At 37.7% G+C, this 24,385-nt stretch overlaps 1 protein-coding gene across 9 annotated transcripts in view; it reads left to right on the top strand.

Annotated features, from left to right (window-relative positions):
* RNF38 (ring finger protein 38) overlaps positions 1–24,385 on the top strand; it is a 119,509-nt gene that overhangs the window by 78,551 nt on the left and 16,573 nt on the right. For all 9 annotated transcript variants that reach the window (XM_070794758.1, XM_070794757.1, XM_070794755.1 and 6 more), the window contains 4 exons: positions 6,097–6,290; positions 17,102–17,315; positions 21,856–22,023; positions 23,245–23,415. In XM_070794758.1, coding sequence (XP_070650859.1) covers positions 6,097–6,290; positions 17,102–17,315; positions 21,856–22,023; positions 23,245–23,415 — 747 coding nt within the window. The remainder of the gene's footprint in view (positions 1–6,096; positions 6,291–17,101; positions 17,316–21,855; positions 22,024–23,244; positions 23,416–24,385) is intronic.

The raw sequence follows: 24,385 nt of genomic DNA, 5'->3' as shown, positions 1-24,385 counted from the left end.
GTGGATAATTCAAAGAGATCCCTTGATTTCAGGTTGTTCTTAATAGCTTTTCTGTTTTTGTTGGTTTCATATTTATGCTTCAGATTATTTTATTTATCCTTGTTTTTAGCTTCTATGGAAGTAAATACAGCATTTGAACACAGTACATGTACAGCATCAAGATAAATCAGTTTGTGAACCAGTGGTGTTTTGTGTAATTAAAAATTAAGAAAAATCTAGGACTTAGGTTGTTAATAATTATTCAGAAGTTAGCCACACAGGCCTCCCTAAACTCAGGAAGCCACTGCTGGCCTAGTAGTTATGGCCAATGTTGCAGTAATTTAATATTTTCACACAGTATTTTATCCTCTTCATTATGGTGGGACTGCATTAGTTATACCACTAGAGTCCCTTTGTAAGCACTCATTGCACTTACAGTCATTCTGTTCTTTGGCCTTTTATTTAAAAAAAACACAAACCTGGGCCATATCAAAAGCAAAGTCCTGATTTTTTTTTTTTTTTTTTTAATGTCTGCTGCAGTAACTTTTGAAAACAGAACAGTGAAAGCCTCCCCCTCGCCCATATCTTTAAGTAAAATAACATTCCAGGACGATGTACTTTTAGAGTGGTTATGAAATTGGATTTTGTTCTGAAACATTTTGAGCTGAGAACTATCAAAGCTGTACTACTTAGAAAATTCTAAAGTCCTGTGTGAATTATGTCAGACAGGACTTTGTATACCTTGTGTAGTTCAAAGGCAGTATTTCACGGAATTGTCTGTGGTACATCTTCACTAATAGAAACACATTTTACATAAATTTGAATATAGTTTAAGTCAAGACTTGGGTTTGTGGAGAATTAAGTGAGAGAATATGTAGAGATCATTTTGTAAATTATATTGTGTGGTTCAAATATAAAGTTATTAATTTCCAGCTTTCCCCCTGCTTATTATTTACAAAAAGGCAATTGTCTTTGTGTTTATTCTTTATTAGTTGCTTTATGTAGAGTGAGTGTTTCAGTTTTCTAATTGCTTTCACGTCTCTTAGTTTTTTAAGGAACCTCCATACTATATACTCCATAGTGGGTGTATCAACTTACATTCCCACCCATGGTGCAAGAGGGTTCCCCTTTCTCCACAACCTCTTTAGCATTTATTGTTTATAGACTTTTAAATGATGGTTCTTGTCATGTCTTTTATTTTTAATTAATAGAATTCAGTGAGTGTTTTTTCTGCATGCTTGCATGCTAAGTCGCTTCAGTTTTGTCTGACTTTTTGTGACCCTGTGGACAGTAGTCCACCAGTCTCATCTGTCCATGGGATTCTCTAGGCAAGAATACTGGAATGGGTTGCCATGCCCCTTCTCCCAGGGATCTTCCCTACCCAGGGATCTAACCCGCATCTCTTGAGGCTTCAAGCATTGGCAGGTGGGTTCTTTACCACTAGCACCACATGTGGAATGAGAAATTTAGTCTTTTGTCCAAGATGTAAGGCAAATAGAGAAAGTCTGGAAGTTTAAAAGAGGGTTGGAAACTCATAAATCACGCTGTACTTACTTACTTGTGAGTCTGAGATGAATGGTGGTCCTGATTAAGGACCAGATGGAGAGAGGACCAGGTTTCTGGAGATTTTACCTCTTGATTCTAGTTGCCCCCTTGTTCCTTTGAGAAGGAAGTCCTCAGGGCTCACTAGTGGTTGCTGAAGTCAGAGGCACATTTCAATCACCATTTTAAATCTGGAACTTGGAACCTGGTTCTGCTTTGCTGAAGGTTTCCATTATCTTCCAAAACTTCCTGATTGAGATATATAAATATTTATATTTTATGTGTGTTTATATATGTACATATGCACATGTGTTTTTGTGTATTTTTTTCCCCCATGGCATTCAGCATTTAACAATTTCTGATTTGCTTTTTTTTAAAACCCTGCAATACTTTCTTATGGGGTTTTTTCACTTCTAATAAGAATGTTTGGTTATAGAGATTTGGGGTTAGATAGATGTAATCCTTTACGCATTTTATTAGATGCTAAATACTGAGTTAGAGTTTGAAAGAGTACTCAAATTGATAAGGAATATGAAACAACATTGCATGTAATAAACTCTTTAATCCCTGTCCCTAGATATCAATTTGTGGTTTCCTGTTACTTTGACTGAAAAAGTAAGGCTTATTGCCATAGTGAATGAGCTCACTTCCACGTTATTTCCTAGTCTTTGTCTCTTTCACACTGAGAACCTTTTACAACAGAAAGAGAAGGGATGGGAAATTTTCTCAGTCATTTCCATTCGTAAAAGTAATAGCTTTGTTGTAAAATAAGAATATGCTAACGCACAACTTGAACATCACTGAAAATATGATAGCCTAAGTTTTTTAAGGTTATTTTTGTGAATCTGTAGTATTCTCCTCAGTATCAATAACCTCAGATAAGCAGATGACACCACCCTTAGGGCAGAAAGCAAAGAGGAACTAGAGAGCTTCTTGATGGAGGTGAAAGAGGAGAGTGAAAAGGCTGGCTTAAAACTCAACATTCAAAAAACTAAGATCATGGCATCCAGTCCCATCGCTTCATGGTAAATACATAGGGAAACAATGAAAACAGTGAGAGACTTTGTTGTCATGAGCTCCAAAATCACCGTAGATGGTGACTGCAGCCATGAAATTAAAAGACGCTTTGCTCCTTGGAAGCAAAGCTATGACTAACCTCGACTGCTGATATGCTAACTAGACAGCATATCAAAAAGCAGAGGTATTACTTTGCCAACAAAGGTCCGTCTAGTCAAAGCTATGGTTTTTCCAGTGGTCACATATGGATGTGAGAGTTGGACTATAAAGAAAGCTGAGCGCTGAAGAATTGATGCTTTTGAACTGTGGTTTTGGAGAAGTTCCTTGGACTGCAAGGAGATCCAACCAGTCCATCCTAACGGATATCAGTCCTGAATATTCATTGGAAGGACTGATGCTGAAGCTGAAACTCCAATACTTTGGCCACCTGATGGGAAGAGCTGAATCATTTGAAAAGACCCTGATGCTGGGAAAGATTGAAGGCAGGAGAAGGGAACCACAGAGGATGAGATGGTTGGATGGCATCACTGACGCAATGGACATGAGTTTGGGTGGACTCCGGGAGTTGGTGATGGGCAGGGAGGCCTGGTGTGCTGTAGTCCATGGGGTCGCAAAGAGTTGGACACGACTGAACAACTGAACTGAACTGTGGTGTTGAAGAAGGCTCTTGGGAGTCCCTTGGAGAACAAGGAGATCAAACCAATCAATCCTAAAGGAAATCAATCCTGAATATTCATTGGAAGGACTGCTGGCGGAAGCTAAAACTCCAGTACTTTGGCCACCTGATGCAAAGAGCCAACTCGTTAGAAAAACCCTGATGCTGGGAAAGATTGAAGGCAGGAGCAGAAGGGGATAACAGAAGATGAGATGTTAGATGGCATCACCGACTCAATGGACATGAATTTGAGCAAGTTCTGGGATATGGTGAAGGATAGGGAAGCCTGACACGCAACAGTCCATAGGTCACAAAGAGTCGAACACAACCAAACAACAACATTCTCCTCCATTTGGGCAGTGGATTTTTAGAATTCAGAGTTCCATGTCTTAGTTCACGCTAAGCTTTGAGGTACAGGCTATACATAGGAGGGATCAGATAGTAAAGAATCTGCCTGCAGTGCAGAAGACCCAGGTTCAATCCCTGGGTTGGGAAGATCCCCTTGAGAAGGGAATGGCCACCTACTCCAGTATTCTTGCCTGGAGAAGTCCATGGATAGAGGAGCCCAGGGGCTACAGTCCATGGGGTTGCAAAGAGTTGAATACAACTGAACAACTGAGACTTTCACCTTTTATACATATGAAAGCCAGTGATGATACATCACTAGTATTTTGTACCTTAAAAAGTCAACGTTAATGAAGTCTGTTTTACGAAATTTGGCGATCACTTCTAACCTGTGCAGTTCATGTTTGAGTTTGTGAAGTCTTAGTTGCTCTGTCGTTTTGTTTTAATCAGAATATCTAAATTTCAACGGTTATTTTTCACTTTTTTTTAGGATTATCAAAACATAACTGATATTAAAATCAGGGGTTAAAACAAGTATATTTTTAATAGCACCATTAAGTATAGGGTTTCCCTGATGGCTCAGTTGGTAAAGAATCCACCTGCAATGCAGGAGACCCCGGTTCTATCCCTGAGTTGGGAAGATCCTCTGGAGAAGGGATAGGCTACCCACTCCAGTATTCTTGGGCTCCCTTGTGTCTCGGCTGGTAAAGAGTCTGCCTGCAATGCGGGAGACCTGGGTTCTATCCCTGAGTTGGGAAGATCCTCTGGAGAAGGGAAAGGCTACCGACCCAGTATTTGGCCTGGAGAATTCCATATAGGCCATGGGGTCGCAAAGAGTCGGACACGACTGAGCGACTTTCACTTAACTATAGGAAGAAATAAGGTTAGTGTGGTGAGGAAAATTATAAGAAACTTGTATATGGTTCTGAAAACTACTTCCTATTTTTGTTATAATGACAAATTTGAATTATAGTATTCCCTAATATAGATTGGACATGGCATGATTTTGTGAATACCTCAGCTAAATAATTTAGAATGATCCAAAGTAGTTTGCTTCATTCCTGTCAGTTTAATGAATTGTTTTATATGCTTTATATCTTAAAATCTAATGTTGTAGTATGTAGCCTCGTGTATTCTTTAGCTAATATTAACATGGTTTTTGTTCTAGCAGCAGGTGCCAATCAGAAGTGCTCTAGGGACTTCTCTGGTGATCCAGTGGTTAAACCCCTTCACCTCCAATGCAGGGGGTGTGGTTTTGATCCCTGGTCAGGGAACTAAGATCCCACATCCTCAGGGCACACAGTTCCCTGCCCCAAAGTGCTCTGATACCCAAATAGAATTTTCAGGAGTAGACTGGAGACAGGAGAGGCTCTTATTAGAAAACACATGGCCCTCATCAGACTTTGTTAACTTACAATTTTGACAGTTTTGGTGAGACTCAATTGGAAGATTGAGTTGTGTGAGGAATCCTGGAGAGTTAATAATTCAATTAAGTTATCCATACCAATTTTGTAGCTAGTAAGCAAGAAAGCTTGAGACTGTTTCAACATTGACAGGTATAAGTTTTGAATTATCCATCACTCCCATGATCTACCTGAAATGTCTTTCCCCAAGATGTCCTTTTATGATATTTTAGTTAAGAACTGATGAAATAAATCGATTGACTGTTTTTTAATGTTTTAAGTAAATCTTACTTTGTCCACATAATCGCTTTAAAGAGTAAATGTAATCACCTTAAACAATGGGAATAAGGAGGTAGACAAGTGTGATTTAGAATCAAATCACAGGCCTACTTAAATTATACCCTCTCTTAAATGGATCTCTCAGCTGCAAACTAATGCCTAAAAGAGTAACTAGTAACTGATGGGAAGGCATAGTAGAATTTCAGTTAAAATTGGAGTTTCATAGCGGTGGTCAGGTACCATTTGTTGTTGTTTAGTTACTAGGTTCTGTCCAACTCTTTTGCGACCCCATGGACTGTAGCTCACCAGGTTCCTCTGTCCATGAGATTTCCCAGGCAAGAATACTGGGGTGAGTTGCCATCTCCTTCTCCAGAGGATCTTCTAGACCCAGGGGATCTTCTCAACCCAGGAAACGAACCTGCATCTCCTGCATTGGCAGGTGGCTTCTTTACCACTGAGCCACCTGGGATGCTCAGTCAAGTACAATAATGAGTGAAGTCTCTCAGTCGTGTCAGACTCTTTGCGACCCCGTGGACTGTAGCCCACCAGGCTCCTCCATCCATGGGATTCTCCAGGCAAGAATACTGGAGTGGGTTGCCATTTCCTTCCAAATTGCTTATTACCCTATCATGTATGTATGTTGTTACCTGATTAGTTTCATGATGAATTCAAATAAAGAGTTAATTTTTCATTTGATCTTTCTTTCCTACCCCACCCCTCACATCTTTTAAACGGATATTTAATTCAAGTTAATAGTGTATCTTTTCCCCCCTTTACACTTGGAGGTAAACGTACTTAAACATCTATGCATGTAAATAGTAATGCAAAAATCCTTTAAAACTCTTATTCTGTTGATTGATTTTGTTGCATTGGCAGAGTGAAGATAGTCCAAGTCCCAAGAGACAGCGCCTCTCTCATTCAGTCTTCGATTATACATCAGCATCACCAGCTCCCTCACCACCAATGCGACCATGGGAGATGACATCAAATAGGCAGCCCCCTTCAGTTCGACCAAGCCAACATCACTTCTCAGGGGAACGATGCAACACACCTGCACGCAACAGAAGAAGGTTAGTTGGTTCTATTGCTTATTAAATTTTTAGTCATTGGTAGAGTATTTTTAAACATCCAAAAGCATTTTTTCTGTAAGCATTTTATAAATATATCAACACCTTTTGTCTCTGTACACTCACACACAAACAACATTACAAGTTGTTTGGACTACCAAACAACATCATGAGAATTCATTTAGCTTGGGATTGACAGATGTAGAAATTGTATAATAAGAGGCTAAAGTGATTTACTTAAAATCAATCCATACCTTTATATATGAATTCAGCTACCTCAAGGTTTAAGACTTTTTGTGGGCTGACCTTCAATCCATATTACCGAAAAATGCATTTTATAATTTACAACGGTACTCCAAAATCCCTGTAGATGATGACTGCAGCCATGAAATTAAAAGATGCTTGCTCCTTGCAAGAAAAGCTATGACAAACCTAGACAGTGTATTAAAAAGCAGAGACATTATTAATATTTTGCCAACAAGTCTGTATAGTCAAAGCTATGGTTTTTCCAGTAGTCATGTATGGATGTGAGAGTTGGACCATAAAGAAGGCTGAGCACCGAAGAATTGATGCTTTTGAACTGTGGTGCTGGAGAATACTAAGGAGAGGCCCTTGGACAACAAGGAGATCAAACCAGTCAATCCTAAAGGAGAAGAGTCCTGAATATTCATTGGAAGGACTGATGCTGAAGCTGAAGCTCTGATACTTTGACCACATGATGCAAAGAGCCATCTCATTGGAAAAGACGCTGATGCTGGGAAAGATTGAAGGCAGGAGGAGAAGGGGACAACAGAGAATAAGATGGTTGGATGCTATCACAGACTCAATAGACAACAGTTTGAGCAAGTTCCAGGAGATGTTGAAGGATAGGGAAGCCTGGTGTGCTGCAGTCCATGGGGTTGCAAAAAGTCAGACACGACTTGAGCAACTGAACAGCAACAACAGTGGAAATATGGAAGTCTTAGAAATGATCAGTCTCTTCTTCACTCCATTATTATCCATTCCATTCTTACAAATGAATAACCTCTCTCCACAAATATTCCTTCTGTATTCTCTAAGGCAGCTGTAGTTTCATTAAGTTTCTTTTCAAATTGAGGACCCTGTGATATGAGGAGTGACTGAAGTTTAGTTCAGCTTTCAGTCCTCTCTTCTATTTGGGACTTGGCTCTTGTTTTTTCTTCTCCAGGGAATATGTTTCCTGAGCTGCTTCCTGTTTAGTAGTGGCCTGAGGTCATACCTTTCCTCTTCCAAGGAAATAGAACATCCTTGAAGTGAGACAACTGTTTATCTTTCCAGGATGTTGATAATCTAAGAAGTACTGATGATCTCGAAGTAGTAAGGTGTTAACGAACTGAATATGTTTCCTGAGTATCTATAGGCTGATGCCTTAACCCACAGTGTGGATGAATTTGGAGATGGGGCTTCTAAGGAAGTAATTAAGGCTAAATGAAATCATCAGGACAGGTCCCTGATCCAAGAGGATTAGTGTCCTTACAAGACTCCAGGGAGAGAGCTTTCACCAGAAATCGAGCATGCTGGCACCTTGATCTTGGACATTAAGTCTCTCGAACTTGAGAAAATAAATTTCTGTTGTTTAAGCCAGTCTGTGATATGTTGTTAGGGCAGCCTTAGGGCACTTAATTTTGGCTCAGATGGTAAAGAATATGCCTGTAATGTAGGAGACCGGAGTTTGATCCCTGAATTGTGAAGATCTCTTAGGGTAGAGAATAGCTACCCGTTTCAGTATTCTTGCTTGGAGAATTCCATGGACAGAGGAGTCTGACGGGCTATAGTCAGTGGGGTTGAAAGAGTCGGACACAACTGAGTGACTAACAGACAGGTAACTTAATACTGAAGGGATGTTAAAACCCATCATTCGTTGTTCCAAATCAGACAAGATAAACCTGTTCCTGAGGTATATTCTGTTGAGACCATTAAACTTTCACATTATCTGGTGCATTATTACCCAATTATATGGGAATGTTTAAGTAAAATAATGTTATGCCAACCAGGTAAAATATTTCATAGCTATTAAATATAACTACATAAGGAAATAACGTCTGAGTACCTGCTGTGATATTTCCTATTGTTTTATGGTGAACTATGCCATACATTCAGGAGAACTTGTAAAACAAGTGTACATTTAAAAAGGGTAACACACAAGTGTGCCCTACATTTAGGTTAAAATATAACATCAAAATCCTTTCCTGTGATTTGTTCAACCCTTTCCTGTGATTTGTTCTAACTCCCTTGGTACATGTTTTTAATACCTGTAAATACATTCTAAAAACACAATTTTGCATTTTGTTTAATTCACGTAAGTGTATTTTTTGTTTATTACGCAGTCAGTCTTTTTTAATGTGGGTAGCAGTAGTTCATTTATTGTGATATAATCTTCCATTGAATTAATGTACCATAATTTATGTACCCACCTACTGTTGGATAATAGTTATGCCCAGTTTGGGTAATAAAAAGAGTTCTATTAGGACCCTTTGTGTAGACAACTCCTAGTGTGCATGTGCAAGCATTTCATTAAGATAAAAGCCCAGGAGTACAACTGTAGGTCATAAAATGTGTTCTGGACCAGAAAGAGCATGACAGTGTCTGTTGCTGGATGGCAGGAACTAGTTTTCAGGTTGAAAAGAAGCATCAATATCCCTGTTCGTCAAACACAAAGGAGAGATAGGGAGCACTTACCTAGAAAACAAGCTACAAATTTGTTATCCCCAGCATTGTGTGTTATTTGTTACTTCCTTCTCACTTTAGTACTATACTTACGCTGCTCCTGCTAAGTTGCATCAGTCGTGTCTGACTCTGTATGACCCCATAGCTGGCAGCCCACCAGGCTCCTCCGTCCCTGGGGTTCTCCAGGCAAGAACACTGGAGTGGGTTACCATTTCCTTCTCCAATATATGCATGCATGCTAAGTCGCTTCAGTCGTGTCCGACTCTGTGCAACCCTATGGACAGCAGGCCACCAGGCTCCTCCGTCCATAGGATTCTCCAGGCAAGAATACTGGAGTGGGTTGCCCTTTCCTTCTCCTTAGTACTTACAGGCTAGCTATAAGTTTAACTGCCAGTTTTTCTGCCAGAAGTAGGGTTTATAAGCAGATGCAGTATTCAGCAACAATCTGATACAATTTCAGATACAAAGATGAGCACACTGGGAAGTTACCAAACATTTGAAGAAAGCCAACAAAGTGAAAGAAAGTCTCTGAAACTCAAAGAAAGAGCTTGAAGTAACAGTTAATAAAATAACTAATAAAACAGTTAAGAAACAAGAATAATTTTCGAAAAAGTGTAACATGAGAGAAGTACAAGAGATTGTATCCCTAAAAATCAACTGGAAATCTTAGTTGGTAAAATTAATGAACAGGCAGAAAAAGCATCTTGGTCCCTGGAAGATCAAGTAAAGAGCTTTCCCAGAATGTAATGTGAAAAGGGAAAAATGGAAAGTGTGGGAAAGAAATTTAAATATATCGACAGTCATCAGTTCTAAATACATCTAATCATATTTCCAGACGGAAACAATAGAAGGGAACAGTTTTTATAGAAATAGTATAAAAATCATTTTCAAGAATTAAAGAATGGGTGTTGAGCAAGATCTTGGTGAAATTCAAGAATGTGCATAAACGTTCAGAGAGAAAGAAAGTTGAGCAATAAGAGATCTTCCCTGAATCTTACACCTTGATCAAGAGGGATTTATCCCAGGGTTGCAAGGATTTTTCAATATTTGCAATTTAGTCTGATATACTACATTAGCAAATGGAAGAATAAAAACCATATAATCACCTCAGTAGATATAGAGACAGCTTTTGATAAAATTTGACACCATTTATGATTTTAAAACTTTTCAGAAGGTAGGCATAGAGGGAACATACCTCAACATAATAAAGGTCATATGTGACAAATCCACAGCTAATGTCATACTCAACAATGAAAAGCCGAAAGCCTTCCCTCCAAGATCAGGCATAAGACAAAAATGTCCACTCTTGCCACTTTTATTTAGTATGATTTTGGACATCCTACCCAAAGCAGTTAGATGGAAAAAAGAAATGAAAATCTAAATTGGAAAGGAAGAAATAAAACTTACCACTGTTTGCAGGTGATATAATACTATACATAGAAAATCCTAAAGATGCCACCAGAAAACTGCTACAGCTCATCAATGAATTCAGTAAACTTGCAGGATACAGAATTAATATACTGAAATCTGTTGCATTTCTACACATGAGCAACAAACTATCAGAAAGAGAAATTAAGGAAATAATCTAACTTACCATTGCATCAAAAACAATAAAATATCTAAGAATGAACCTACCTAAGGAGGTAGAAAACCTTATAGAAAGGTAGCAAGAGAGACCACATTCACATAAATTTTATTACAGTATACAGTTGACCTTTGAACAATACGGATTTGAACTGCATGGATCCATTTATACGTGGATTTTTAAAAATAAACACTATGCTGCTGCTGCTGCTAAGTCGCTTCAGTTGTGTCTGACTGTGTGACGGCAGGCCACTAGGCCCCTCCGTCCATGGGATTTTCCAGGCAAGAGTACTGGAGTGGGTTGCCATTGCCTTCTCCACAGATTCAGTGCAATCTCTATCGAAATACTAATGACATTTTTCATAGAACTAGAACAAATAATTTTAAAATTTCTATGCAAACACAAAATACCTAAATAGCCAAAAAAAATCTTGAGAAGAAACAACAGAGCTGGAAGAATCAATTGCTCCCTAACTTTCAGACTATATTGCAAAGCTATAAGCATCAAAAAAGCATGGTACTGGCATAAAAAGAGAAACATAGATAACTGGAACAGGATAGAAAACCCAGAAATAAACCCACCTACAATGTTCAATCTATGACAAAGACAAGAATATACAGGGGAGGAAAAAGCCTCTTCAGTGATATTGAAAAAATTGGACAGGTACATGGGAAAAAATGAAATTAGAACATTCCCAAACACCATATAAAGAAATAAACTCAATATGGATTAAAGACTTAAAAGTAAGACCAGATAACTATAAAACTCCTAGAGGAAAACATGGCAAACTCTTTGACATAAATTGCAACAGTACTTTTTTGGACCTGGTTGCTAAAGCAAAGAAAATAAAAGCAAAAATAAGCAATCGAGACTTGCTGCTGCTGCTGCTAAGTCGCTTCAGTCGTGTCCGACTCTGTGTGACGCCATAGACAGCAGCCCACCAGGCTCCCCTGTCCCTGGGATTCTCCAGGCAAGAACACTGGAGTGGGTTGCCATTTCCTTCTCCAGTGCATGAAAGTGAAAAGTGAAAGTGAAGCCGCTCAGTCATGTCCGACTCTTCGCAACCCCATGGACTGCAGCCCACCAGGCTCCTCCGTCCATGGGATTTTCCAGGCAAGAGTACTGGAGTGGGTTGCCATTTCCTTCTCCAATGCAGGAAAGTGAAAAGTGAAAGTGAAGTCGCTCAGTTGTGTCCGACTCTTCGCAACCCCGTGGATTGGAGCCTACCAGGCTCCTCCATCCATGGGATTTTCCAGGCAGGAGTACTGGAGTGGGGTGCCATTGCCTTCTCCGAATTGAGACTTAATCGAACTTTAAAAGTTTTTGCACAGCAGAGGAAATCAACAGCAAAATGAAAAGACAACATACTGAATGGGAAAAGGTATATGCAAATAATAGAACTGATAAGGAGTTAACTGTCATACATATGTAAACAGCTCATAACAGAAAAACAATTTGATTTTAAAAATAGGCAGAAGACCTGAATAGATGTTTTTCCAGAGAGGAAATGTGATGGCCAACAGGCACCTGGAAAGATACTCAGTGTCACTAATCATCAGGTTAATGCAAATTAAAACCACAGTGAGATATCACCTCACCCCTGTTAGAACAGCTATTATCAAAAAGAACATGAAAAGCAAATGTGAGCAAGGCTGTGGAAGAAAGAGAACACTTGCACACTGTTGTTGGGAATGTAAATTTGTGCACCCACTGTGGAAAATAGTATAGATGTTTCTCAATGAAACTAAAAATAGAACTACCATATGATCCACTAGTTCCACTCCTGGGTACGTATTTTTAAAAAAGAAAAATAATTCAGAAAGATATGCACCTTGATGTTCATAGTAGCACTGTTTACAATTGCCGAGGTATGGAAACAGCCTAAGTGTCTAACAACAGATGATGGATAAAGAATACGTAGTAGAATACTACTCAGCCATAAAAAGACTGAAGTTCTACCATTTGCAGCAGAATGGATGGACTTGGCATTATGCTAAGTGAAATAAGTCAAGAGAAAGACAAATACTGTATGGTATCACTTATATGTGAAATCTAAAAAGTACAACAAACTAGTGAGTATAGCAAAAATACAGACTCACAGATAAAACAAGCTAATGGTTAATCAATAGGGAGAGGGGAAAAAAAGTGAAGAATGCAGGAATTCCAGTGCAGGAGTAGGGGATTAAGAGGTACAAACTATTCAGTATAAAATAAGCTACAAGAATATATTGTACAACGTGGGCAACATAGCCAATATTTTATAATGATAGTGAAGGGAATGTAGCCTTTTAAAATTGTGAGTCACTATGTTGTATATTTCTAACATATAATATTGTAGGGCAACTATACTTCTGATTAAAACAGAAAACCTTTTTGAAAGAATTATTAAAAACTATTCTGTCTAGGAAGTAGAAGAATAAATGCAGAAAGGACAATTTAATATGATTTGGTTTGCTAAGTCTGAATAAAAGTCTCTTTAAAAAAAGATTGAAATTAAAAAAAAAAAATCTGAACATAAAATAGGGACGGAGCAGAGAGAAGTAAAAATGTGCAATCCAGATATTTTTTTAAAAATGTAAGTATGTATTTAAAAATATAAGTGTAGTCACTGGAAGAATAAAACTGGTATATATAGCTTCCACACAATGAAACAGATAAACAGCATGTAGTCTAGAAAACTCAATCCAGCAAGGGTACGTAAGTGAGCCAGGAGGGAATAGCCTTGTGCTGTTTACAAATGATATGTCTAAAACAAAGTGATAAAGTAGTATCTATCACTGATATAAAAGTCAACTGAGAAATATTTGTCCATCTTTTATCACTGTTTCTTATTTCTAGATTTTCAAATAATTATGGTTTCTAAATGTTCTACCACAAAGTCATATACATAACGTTTAATAAGAGGAAATTCAGGAAAGATAGGGACCAAAATTGTCGAGGAATTTACATTTCAGCACGAGGACTTGTGTCTTAATTTGTGTGAGTTTTGAGTTTCTGAAATTATGTTTGAGTAGGGAAGTAAGAGCAAGAAGCAACAATGGAATCAAATAATAAAAGGGATAATAAAAGGGGCCCTTAAAGTTTTTGAATAGAATGAGAGTTTTTCGGGAGATGATCTGGGCGTGTGTTTTGATTTTAAAGTGCACATTTTTTCACATCATAATATCTATATTGATGGTATGAAGTGAAGTGTTAGTCGCTCAGTCGTGTCCGACTCTTTTCAACCCCATGGATGGTGGCCTGCCAGGCTCCTCTGTCCGTGGAATTCTCCAGGCAAGAATACTGGAGTGGGTTGCCATTCCCTTCTCCAGGGGATCTTCTTGACTCAAGGACTGAACCCGTCTCCCACATTGCAGGGAAATTCTTTACCACCTGAGCCACCAGGGAAGCCTGTAGCATAGTCTAATTGGCAGCTTTCTCCTTTTTAGTGATATATTAAACGGTCCTTTAAAATAGTTGTACAGATACAGATATGTGCATATACATAGATAAATTTTCTTGTTCTTTTCTCTTAGGCTAGAAACTGTGTAGCAGTCAGCACACTTAGCTTTTAAATACCATTCTACAGTTTAAGGAACCAGGACTCTTTGGAGTCTCTTTTGGAGAACTGGTTAATTCCAGAGTCGGTGTAGGGAAAATACTAGATGAGCCTAGGGCATATTGTGGTCCATATATTAAGGAAGTGCTCAAAATGATAAAGACAACAGGAGAAGGTCACAGGAGCCAAAATGCTCCCATTGAACAGAGTTAAAATAATTTGAACAACAAAATAAAATGACTGTGGATTATCACCTAAAGAATAAAATAAGTATCTGTTAGCCCCTACTCATATATAACTAAGTGAGAGAGAAGGAGCAACTCTTCTTTATAGAATTGCAGTTGATATATATGGAAGAAATGAAGGGAGTAGAAAATCACCATTAGAATATCAGAATAGAGTGATTGCTGAAGATCCATTCATGCAATCTAAAGTTATTGGCAAACTTTTAGCAAAAGCAGAATATTTGCATGATTCAGAGTATCTCCCCAAGAAAATAAAATCTATCACTGCTTCCATTTTCCCCTTCTGTTTGTTTGCCATGAAGTGATGGGACTGAATGCAATGATCTTAGTTTTTTTATTGTTGAGTTTCAAGCCAGCCATTTCACTCTCCTCTTTTACCTTCATCAAGAGGCTTTTCAGTTCCTTTTCACTTTTTGCTATTAGAGTGGTATCATCTGCATATCTAAGGTTGTTGATATTTCTTCTGGCAACCAACTCCAGTATTCTTTCCTGGAGAACCCCATGGACAGTAAGAAAATAGGGTCTTGGCAGAAACCTGTTTAGCCAAGTGATTGGTAATACATACGTAAGCATGAGTGATGCATATCAGTGTCGTGGGGCCCTTTATACAGTGCACTGAAAAGGGCCTATCAACCCTGTGATATCCTTTCCAGTAATACGTAATGCCATGCAAGTCATGAAAAAACATCAGACAAACCTGGGTTAAAAGGACATTCTGCAGAGTATGTCTTCAGAGCTATCAAGGTCATGGAAGACTGAGCTTTCATGGATTGGAGAAGACTAAAGAAGCATGACCACTCTGCAATAATGGGATCCTGTATTGGATTCTGAAACAGTGAGGGAACATTGTTAGAAAAACTGGGTGAAATCTAAATACATTCTGTTGTTTAATTAATAGTATGATACCAAGGTTCATTTCTTAATTTTGATAATTTTTTTTTCTAATGGAAGATATTAACATGAGGGAAAGCTGGGTAAGGGTTATGCAAAGACTATATGAAAAGTATCTCAAAACATTAAAGTAAGTTCTAAGGTAGATGGCACCTGAAAATCAATGAAATATAGTTTGTCGATTTTGAAGCAGAAATGCAAAAAGTTATGCTGAACATAGAGGAAGCAATGAATGGAGCATTAACCTTGAGGGTTAGTATTAAGAGCACTGTGGAGAAATTAATATTACAAAAGAAAGTCCCTTGTTCTTTTTAAGATTGGGCAATTGAGAGAAAGAAGAAACAGATTTAGAGGTGCAGAATGCAACAATTAAGGGAAAGGTGACCTGTCCTCAGTAAAGACTGCTGAGATGGCTATGTGCAGCTGTGTCTAGAAAGGGGCTGTTTCGCCTCTTGTGCCTGAAATGGAGTACATTTTTATTGAGGCCTGCTGTTCGAATTGTTACCCATGCTGAGCCCTTGTAAAAAGCAGTGGAGCTGAATTGTGGAATTAAGGGATGTGGAAAATAGAAGTCTACTTATGATAACAACTGTTATTTGTGTTTAACTATGTAGATGACAAGTGCATAGAGAGTAAAAGTGGTTTCTTTCAGTAGCCAGTTCTGTCGCTCAGCCGTGTCCGACTCTCTGTGACCCCATGAATTGCAGCACGCCAGGCCTCGCTGTCCATCACCAACTCCCAGAGTTCACACAAACTCATGTCCATCGAGTCTGTGATGCCATCCAGCCATCTCATCCTCTGTCGTCCCCTTCTCCTGCCACTAATCCCTCCCAGCATCGGGGTCTTTTCCAGTGAGTCAGCTCTTCACATGAGGTGGCCAAAGTATTGGAGTTTCAGCTTCAGCATCAGTCCTTCCAGTGAACACCCAGGACTGATCTCCTTTAGGATGGACTGGTTGGATCTCCTTGCAGTCCAAAGGACTCTAAAGAGTCTTCTCCAACACCACAGTTCAAAAGTATCAATTCTTCGGAGCTCAGCTTCTTCACAGAAAAACCACTGGAAAAACCATAGCCTTGACTAGACTGACCTTTGTTGGCAAAGTAATGTCTCTGCTTTTGAATATGCTGTCTAGGTTGGTCATAACTTTCCTTCCAAGGAGTAAGCATCTTTTAATTTCATGGCTGCAGTCACTATCTACAGTGATTTTGGAGCCCAAAAAAATAAAGTCTGACACTGTAGCCAAATTCTACCTAAAAATTCTGTGTATCGCTAGAGTATTTATGCTGACACTATCTCACAGTCATTTTCATTCTCAGTATTTATTGTTACTCAGTTATTTGCAATTGTAAATAGATTAAATGTTTTTTAGTTATTACTCATTTTTTAAAATTGTCATTTTGGGCATGTGGGAACTATGTCTATTCTATATGCCTTAGCCAGTAAACAAATATAAAATGCCCGTTAGGCATAATAGGATTACTGCCAGGATATATGCAGATTAAAATTTGTTGTTAATGTTTATAAAATAAAAGGGACAAAATAGTAGGTTAAATCATACGAACTTATAGATATTTGTCTATAAAAAGGGCAATTTTATACAATTAAACCCCCACCCCCAAAATGACAATGATTGGCTATTGATTTCTAAATACTCTCAGAATCAATTATCAATTTTGTTTTCTTGTTATTTTCTTAAAAAACATGCATTCTATTTTGTGTTTAGAGCTGATGATGAACCACAGCAGTTCTTTAATACTCAAGCCTATTTAGCTTATACTGCTAATGGATTACAAAGAGAGACAGTACACAATCCTGATGGATCACAGCAGTAAACATTATAACGACCTCTGACATTTTTACTATATTACAGTCCTCCTGTCAGGCGTCAGAGAGGAAGAAGGGATCGTCAGTCTCGACTTAATTCCATTAGTCAAGATGAAAATTATCACCATCTCCCTTATGCACAGCAGCAAGCAATAGAAGAACCTCGAGCCTTCCACCCTCCGAATGTATCTCCCCGTCTGTTACACCCTGCTGCTCATCCACCCCAGCAGAATGCAGTAATGGTTGACATACATGATCAGGTATAGTAACAGAATATCCAGGAAATACAGATGCTTAAAGTTGGTAGCAGTGTATTTAGTTTGATTGTTTTTTGTTGTAGATTACTTTTACCTAAAAGGAAATAGTTTTACCTAAAATGAATCTATTGGAGATAAGTTCATCGTTCTTCATTGAAGATTAAAATTTAAATTCTACACAGCTTCCTTAAAAGAAAGTTGAACTTTAAAAAATTTAGATCAGGGTTATAAAAGCTCAGAATGACTTCATTGTAATAGTTGATTTCAAATGACTGATAGAGAATTTAATAACAACGCCAGTCAGTCAGCTGGTGGTTTGAGGATATACTCCTGTTTTCTGTTTCCTTCCAGTTTCTTCTAGAGTAATTCAGTAGGCAAGACAGTTGGGTGCAGCTTTGCTTTCAAGTTTTCCTAGGTCTCCACTGAGACGACAAGTACCGAGCTTTCTTTCCCTTTGTTCCTGCCAGGAACTGAGGAACTAGCTGAGAAGAGGGTTTGCCAGACCAAAAATCATAGCCACAGATAGAAATTTTCCAAGTATATTATGTGAAGCTCCTTAATAATCAAACCTCATAGACAGTACAGCAAACAAAACCTTTCAGCTACTTTCCCTCTTGAGTACAGATGCAGATGTTTAAATAATAAACAATAGTGTTATAGTAAAATAGTCTATCCTGATGGTGCAGGATAAATTCAACACTAGGAAATCTTCAGTATAAAGGGAAAATGTTTTATTTTGTTGATAGATGCAAAGATATAAAATTTTGCCATCATATCCAATAAAATATCTTAAAATGGAAAAGGGGAGTTTTATTTTCTGGAGCTGTCAGTGAGGGTTATTGAGAGCATTCCCCCTGATTGAGGATAACCACTCCCAGAGTTTGCTCAGTTTCATGTCCATTGAATTGATGATGCCATCCAACCATCTCATCCTCTGTTACCTCCTTCTCCTTCTCCTCCTGCCTTCAGTCTTTTCCAGTGGGTCGGGTCTTCACATCAGGTGGCCAAAGTGTTGGAGCTTCAGCTTCAGCAGAATAAAAGTAACTGGCACCAAATGTAATTTGCAGTCAAATTCACATCAACTGTGAAGTTACTCAAAGTATTTGGGACTGCAGGGGCCTAGAAAACATGCATATTCTCTTTGGAGGATGAAATCTTCATTCTAGTTTTCAGAGAATTTCCTCAACTAAATTTTCAAGGACAGTAAGCAGGAAACAAAGTTAACCAAATACATGAGGAAAGAAAGACTGTAAATGAAAACCAATAGAAATAGATCCACACTGAGTTCACATAACATTTCAAGCAACATAATTAATGGTAAAACTTAAAGAGTGCTTTCTTGCTGATAGCTGGACTAAGCCAGGGTGATGACTATCACTGCATCTATTCAGTATCCTGGAATCTAAGCCAGAACTGGGGGCTTCCCAGGTGGTAAAGAATCCACCTGCAATGCAGAAGACGTGGGTTCGATCCCTGCGTCAGGAAGATGCCCTAGAGAAAGGGAATGGCAACCCATTCCAGTATTCTTGCCTGGGAAATCCCATGGACAGAGGAGCCTGGCAGGCTACAGTCCATGGGGTTGTGAAAGAGTCAGACCTGACTAAACAACAACAGGCCAGGACTGATGATAGAGGGTAAGAATAAGAAAAGAGCAAATAGCGTCATAAGTAATTGCAGATGAGATAATCATACAGGTAGAAAATCCCAGATTATTAAAGCAACAATACAGCAAATCAGTTGTGTTTCTTTATACTAGTCAGCATAATTAAAAAAAAAAAAAATACATTGAGCATGTTTGAAATTCTCCATATTGAATATGCAAAGAAGAAAGTACAACTGAAATCAGAATAACATGAAGGAAGTTAAGGGTCTTAACAAAAGATGTTCAAGTCCTTTTTGATTACAAAACTGTCTAAATAGATACTTGGCTTGAAAGATCCAAACCTGTAAAAACTGTCTGCTTTCAGAACTCACATACATAGAATTAGTGTATTCCAAGTAAATTTCCAGTAAGTTTTTGGTGTAACTTGAGAAACTGATTCTGCGATTTCTACAGCATTTTAAAGGACCAGGGATTATCTAGAGCAGGGAAAAGCAAACTACTGCTGGCTGTTTTTCGTAGAGTTCTGTTGGAATACAGCTAAGCTTGTTTGCTCATCTGTCATTTGTGGGTGCTTTGTGCAGGGACCAGGATGGCCCACAAACTTAAAATACTTAATTTTCTGGCCCTCAGTGAAATAGCTGGCCAACTGACACTTTGGTCTCGGGTCTCTGAGGCCAAGTGGTTCTCAAAGTATGTCTTGAATTAGCTAATCAGCAGCAGCAGCACCTGGACATTTATTAAAAATGCAGATTCTCAAAACTATACACTAGATTTATCAGGTGTGGGACCCAACAATGTGTTTTAAGCCAATTAAGAGAACTTTTGGTGTATAATTCTGAAGTAGAGCAAGTTGGGCAGAGTAGCTCTTCTAATTATTAGGACTAATTATAAAGCTGTATGAAGGCATTTTTGCCAGAATAATTAAGAAATTTGGTATGGAAATAGACAAAAATAACCTATCAGCAATATAACAAAGCCTCCAAACTTACAAAAGAATTTTGAGTAATAAATTCAGTAAGTAGTATTTATGAAGAAACCTAATTTCTTGGAGGTATAGTACTATAGTAGTGATCATGTAGTGACATGACAAAAAGACTGAATATAAAATTGTTCTTTGTAAAATAACATTTAGTACAGTTAATATAAATTAGGATTCCAGTGGATTCTGAAACTGAATAAAATTATTTGAGGTTATTTACATAAGAATAAATGTATAAAAAATGGCCCAAAAATAAAATGAGAAGAAAGTATGATAATGAGAAGAACTTGTCTTACTAGATACTGACTTTTCTAGTAAGAGACTATAATTGAGACAACACAAATTTGGCACAAAATAGATCTAGGTATGTTTGGGAAGTTACTGAATAGAAAGAGGTAATTCAGTTTAGAGGAAAGGGGAATGTTGATTTACCATTAAATAAAAGATTTATCAAAAGAGAAATCATAGACTGAGAAAATATTACATGTATCTCTAAGTAAAAAGCCAAACTATAAGTTAATATGAATGGACAGCCTTATAGAAAGTGGGCAGTGAACACAGGATATAGATTATTTACATAAAAGGAAATCTAGATGATTAATAAGCATATTAAAAGATGTTCAACCTCTCTAATCTGAGAAATACAAATTTAAAGTAAATCCGATAGATACTGGTTTTTCCCCCTTCCCCCATTGTAGTATTTGTATATAACAAGCAAGCATGCTTATTATGCAAACTCTGCCTTGAGTGGAGGTGCTGGGAGTCTTGTTACTACCATTGGGATTGTGATTTAATCCATCCAGACTTTTGCTAAAGTTTAAAATACATTCACCCCTTTACCCAGTAATCCCTGTGAAATAAATGAAACTAATGTGTAAGGATATATGTTCAGTGATGTTTTTTATGGCTGTTATTTGTATTGGTAAAAGGTGATACAACTTAAAGTCCTTTAGTATATGAATGATAGGATTGTGTTAAAGTGATGACTGTATTTGAAATATCTTGTTAGTGTCAAAAAGAATGAGATGGCTTTAATTTCTTTAAAGAGATATCTACAATATTAATTGGAAAAAGTAAGTTGCAGGGTAATATTTCTGTTAAGAACAAAAACAAGCATGACAATAGTTCATGCATATTTTTACATGCTCATGGAGAATGATACAGGAGGACATATTTTTAAATGTCATTTGCTTCCAGATAGATAGGATGGGAATAAAACTGACCAGGGGAGAAGGGAATTATTTATTTTTTTAAAAATGCTACTTAACGTTTCACTGCTGCTGCTACTGCTAAGTCGCTTCAGTCGTGTCTGACTCTGTGCGACCCCGTAGACCGGCAGCCCAACAAACTCCCCCGTCCTTGGGATGCTCCAGGCAAGAACACTGGAGTGGGTTGCCATTTCCTTCTCCAATGCGTGAAAGTGAAGTCGCTCAGTCGTGTCCAACTCTTAGCGACCCCATGGACTGCAGCCTACTGGGCTCCTCCATCCATGAGATTTTCCAGGCAAGAGTACTGGAGTGGGGTGCCATTGCCTTCTCCGTTTCACTAGTTGGATTAAACAAATGGTTTTTTCCCTCCTGTTGAATGTGAGCAGGTTATTAGCAGACATGTTTCTTTTTTTCAGATTTCCTCCTTAGAAAAGTTTTCTGCTCTGTAGAGCAGGCTTGAAGAGTTAATATAGCAGTTCATTATCTCCTGGACTTTACAAGTTTTTTTGAGTGAAGAGTCAGGCCCAGTTCAATGGATATCATATACTGCTCTTGAAACAGCTTTTCTCTACAGTAACAAGAATATTTTGGTTGAAACTGTTGCAGAAGTACATTGTGAACAATCTTTGCAGCTAAGAATAGAATCAATAAATGCCCAGATTTTAATTTTTAATAATTGATGTTTTATCCAAACTGTTAAAAGTTTATCCAAACTCACACTCACATCTTTCTGTTCTGTTTCTTTTCTAATAGCTCCATCAGGGCACCGTCCCTGTTTCTTACACAGTAACAACAGTGGCACCACATGGGATTCCCCTCTGCACAGGCCAGCACATCCCTGCTTGCAGTACACAACAGGTCCCAGGATGCTCTGTGGTTTTCAGTGGACAGCACCTCCCTGTCTGTAGTGTGCCTCCTCCAGTAAGTCTGTGCAGTACTTCTATAGAGTGGCGAAATATGTTATATAAACAAAACACAAGAGACTTGGAGCTTTTCACTTTCAAGTAAAAAAATGCAGTTTTATTGCAACAGAAATCTCAGTTGCACCTATACAGTAACAGTAAAGTAGAATTAGCTTTAAAACTTCATATGTTTTTACGTTAATTAAATTACACATATTTTAACATTCTTTGAAGGTCAAAGCATGTTCCTTCACATGTCTGCACTGTTTATAATTAAACCTTAATAAAGATTGTCCTTCAGGTTTTAACTTAGGATATTGAACTGATTAGTAATTAAGTCTCAGAATTTGGTGATCAACATTAATAGTCTCAACACTTGCTGGGTTTTTAATAGGCACTTTGAGTTGCTTAGACTTACTTATTCCATACTATAGGAAGCCTGTGATGAAAATAGTACCCTCATTTTCTAAATGATGAAATTGAAAATGGTGTGCTTAATATCATAGAAGCAATTAGCATGCGAAAACAGGAGTTCATACTCCTTTGCCTCTTATACTTTGTCCTTTACCAGCCCCTAGTTCAGCCCCCTTATTTGAAAAATAGGTTGCTGAAAACCAGAGAATTTAAATGACTTGTCTAAGGTCAATAAAGTCTTCAAAGTAAAGCACTTTGCTAAATCTTATTAAAATCCTAATAATCCTGTCTGAATTTGAGATTAAAACAAACACATACATACAAGTACTAACACCAATTTAACAGATTAATTTACCCATGCATGGTTTCTCATTAATAGATTATAGAACCAATGTGCTAAATTAGCAAACTAAAATATTGAGAGATCATAAAGCATTTAGTTGTGAATTGGGCTCTTAGAAATAAAAAAAATTACAAGATTGAAAAGGACAGCTTCTTGGAAAGCAGTAATGTCTGCTACATTTTAAGCCAAGTGGGAAGAGATTCCTTCTCTGTGGCACTTTCCCTTCATTTTCATAGGTATTACAAAAGCTTAAGTAAAAGATAGGTGTTTTGACTGATTTATAAGAGCTATGTAAAATCCAGAATAATTACTAGTTACAATTTATTGTACTAATAAATGCAAAAATGCATAAGTATCTTATTGTTACTATAGGTTATTAAGACATTTTTATGATTCTGGGAGTAACATTTCAATCTGATTGTATAGTTTTTTTTTTAATTAATATATTCTGATACTCTCAACAAAAAATGATTTCTCTTACAGATGCTTCAAGCATGTTCTGTTCAGCACTTACCAGTACCGTATGCTGCATTTCCACCCCTTATTTCCAGTGATCCGTTTATTTTACATCCTCCCCATCTTTCTCCCCATCATCCTCCTCATTTGCCACCTCCAAGCCAGTTTGTCCCTTTCCAAACACAGCAGTCACGATCGGTAGGTATCTCTTCTGTCTTTAACTTTTACAGAATGTTTAGACGTAAAAGACAGATTAATTTAGTAGATGTTTAAGTTGTTATCATTTAAAAATTGTAACTATGACACTTTGCTGGTTCTTAAAAGAACTAAGAACCCCCACACATAGAAATATATATAAGCAATAATTGTACCTACAGTTCCTTGGTTTATTAAGTTTTTCTAGTTATTTTATATGAAACTTGTCTAATCAAATTTATTCTTTTGTATCTGCAATCCTTTGGAAATTGAATCTGGAAAAAAAAAAACACAGTTCTAGTTTTTCCTTTCATACGTTTCTAAAATGGGAAAATGAAAATATTATAAAAATGTTTATACTTGTTAGAATAATATTTATATTCATTTAGGCAAGTAAGTAATCCTTTGAACCTCAATTGTTTTTTTCCAAAGGGTGGTTTTATGCTGTGTTCTGATGAAAAGTAGATGAGATACTCTGTTAGCATAGTTCACTCTGTCCTGGAGCTGGAATATAGCTGAGAGGCATAATATTTCCAGGGGCTGGAGGGATCAGTGCGGGAAAACACACAGGAAGAAGGCCCCATTGTTTTCTAGACAGGCCAAGTTGAACATCTGAACCATGATTAAAGGAGAATAAGGGAAAGAACATATGGAAATGCTTTGAGTGGAAATGGTCTTGTGAATGGAGCTTGATGGTTTACCCTAACAGAGCCTGACCATGCTTTACTTAGGATTTATACACCATGCTTAGTCTCAGGAAGAGGTGAGATACGAGCTTACCTGGCTGCTTTCCTGAAAATTAGAAGCCAATTATGACAGAAGTTTGGCTAATCTGAAAAGTTGAAACTACTCCCACAAGAAAATCTTTTATTAGAATCAGAACAGGATTCATGCCAGGATGTTCCTTAGGAAGCTTCCAGTACCTGGGAATTCAAGGTTAAAACTAAATTTAGCCATCATACAAGCATACATA

Source organism: Bos indicus, chromosome 8 (genome assembly GCF_029378745.1).
Source record: "Bos indicus isolate NIAB-ARS_2022 breed Sahiwal x Tharparkar chromosome 8, NIAB-ARS_B.indTharparkar_mat_pri_1.0, whole genome shotgun sequence".
Lineage (NCBI taxonomy): Eukaryota > Metazoa > Chordata > Mammalia > Artiodactyla > Bovidae > Bos > Bos indicus.
Note: the sequence above shows the minus strand (reverse complement) of the source record. Positions and strands in the feature narration are given on the sequence as shown.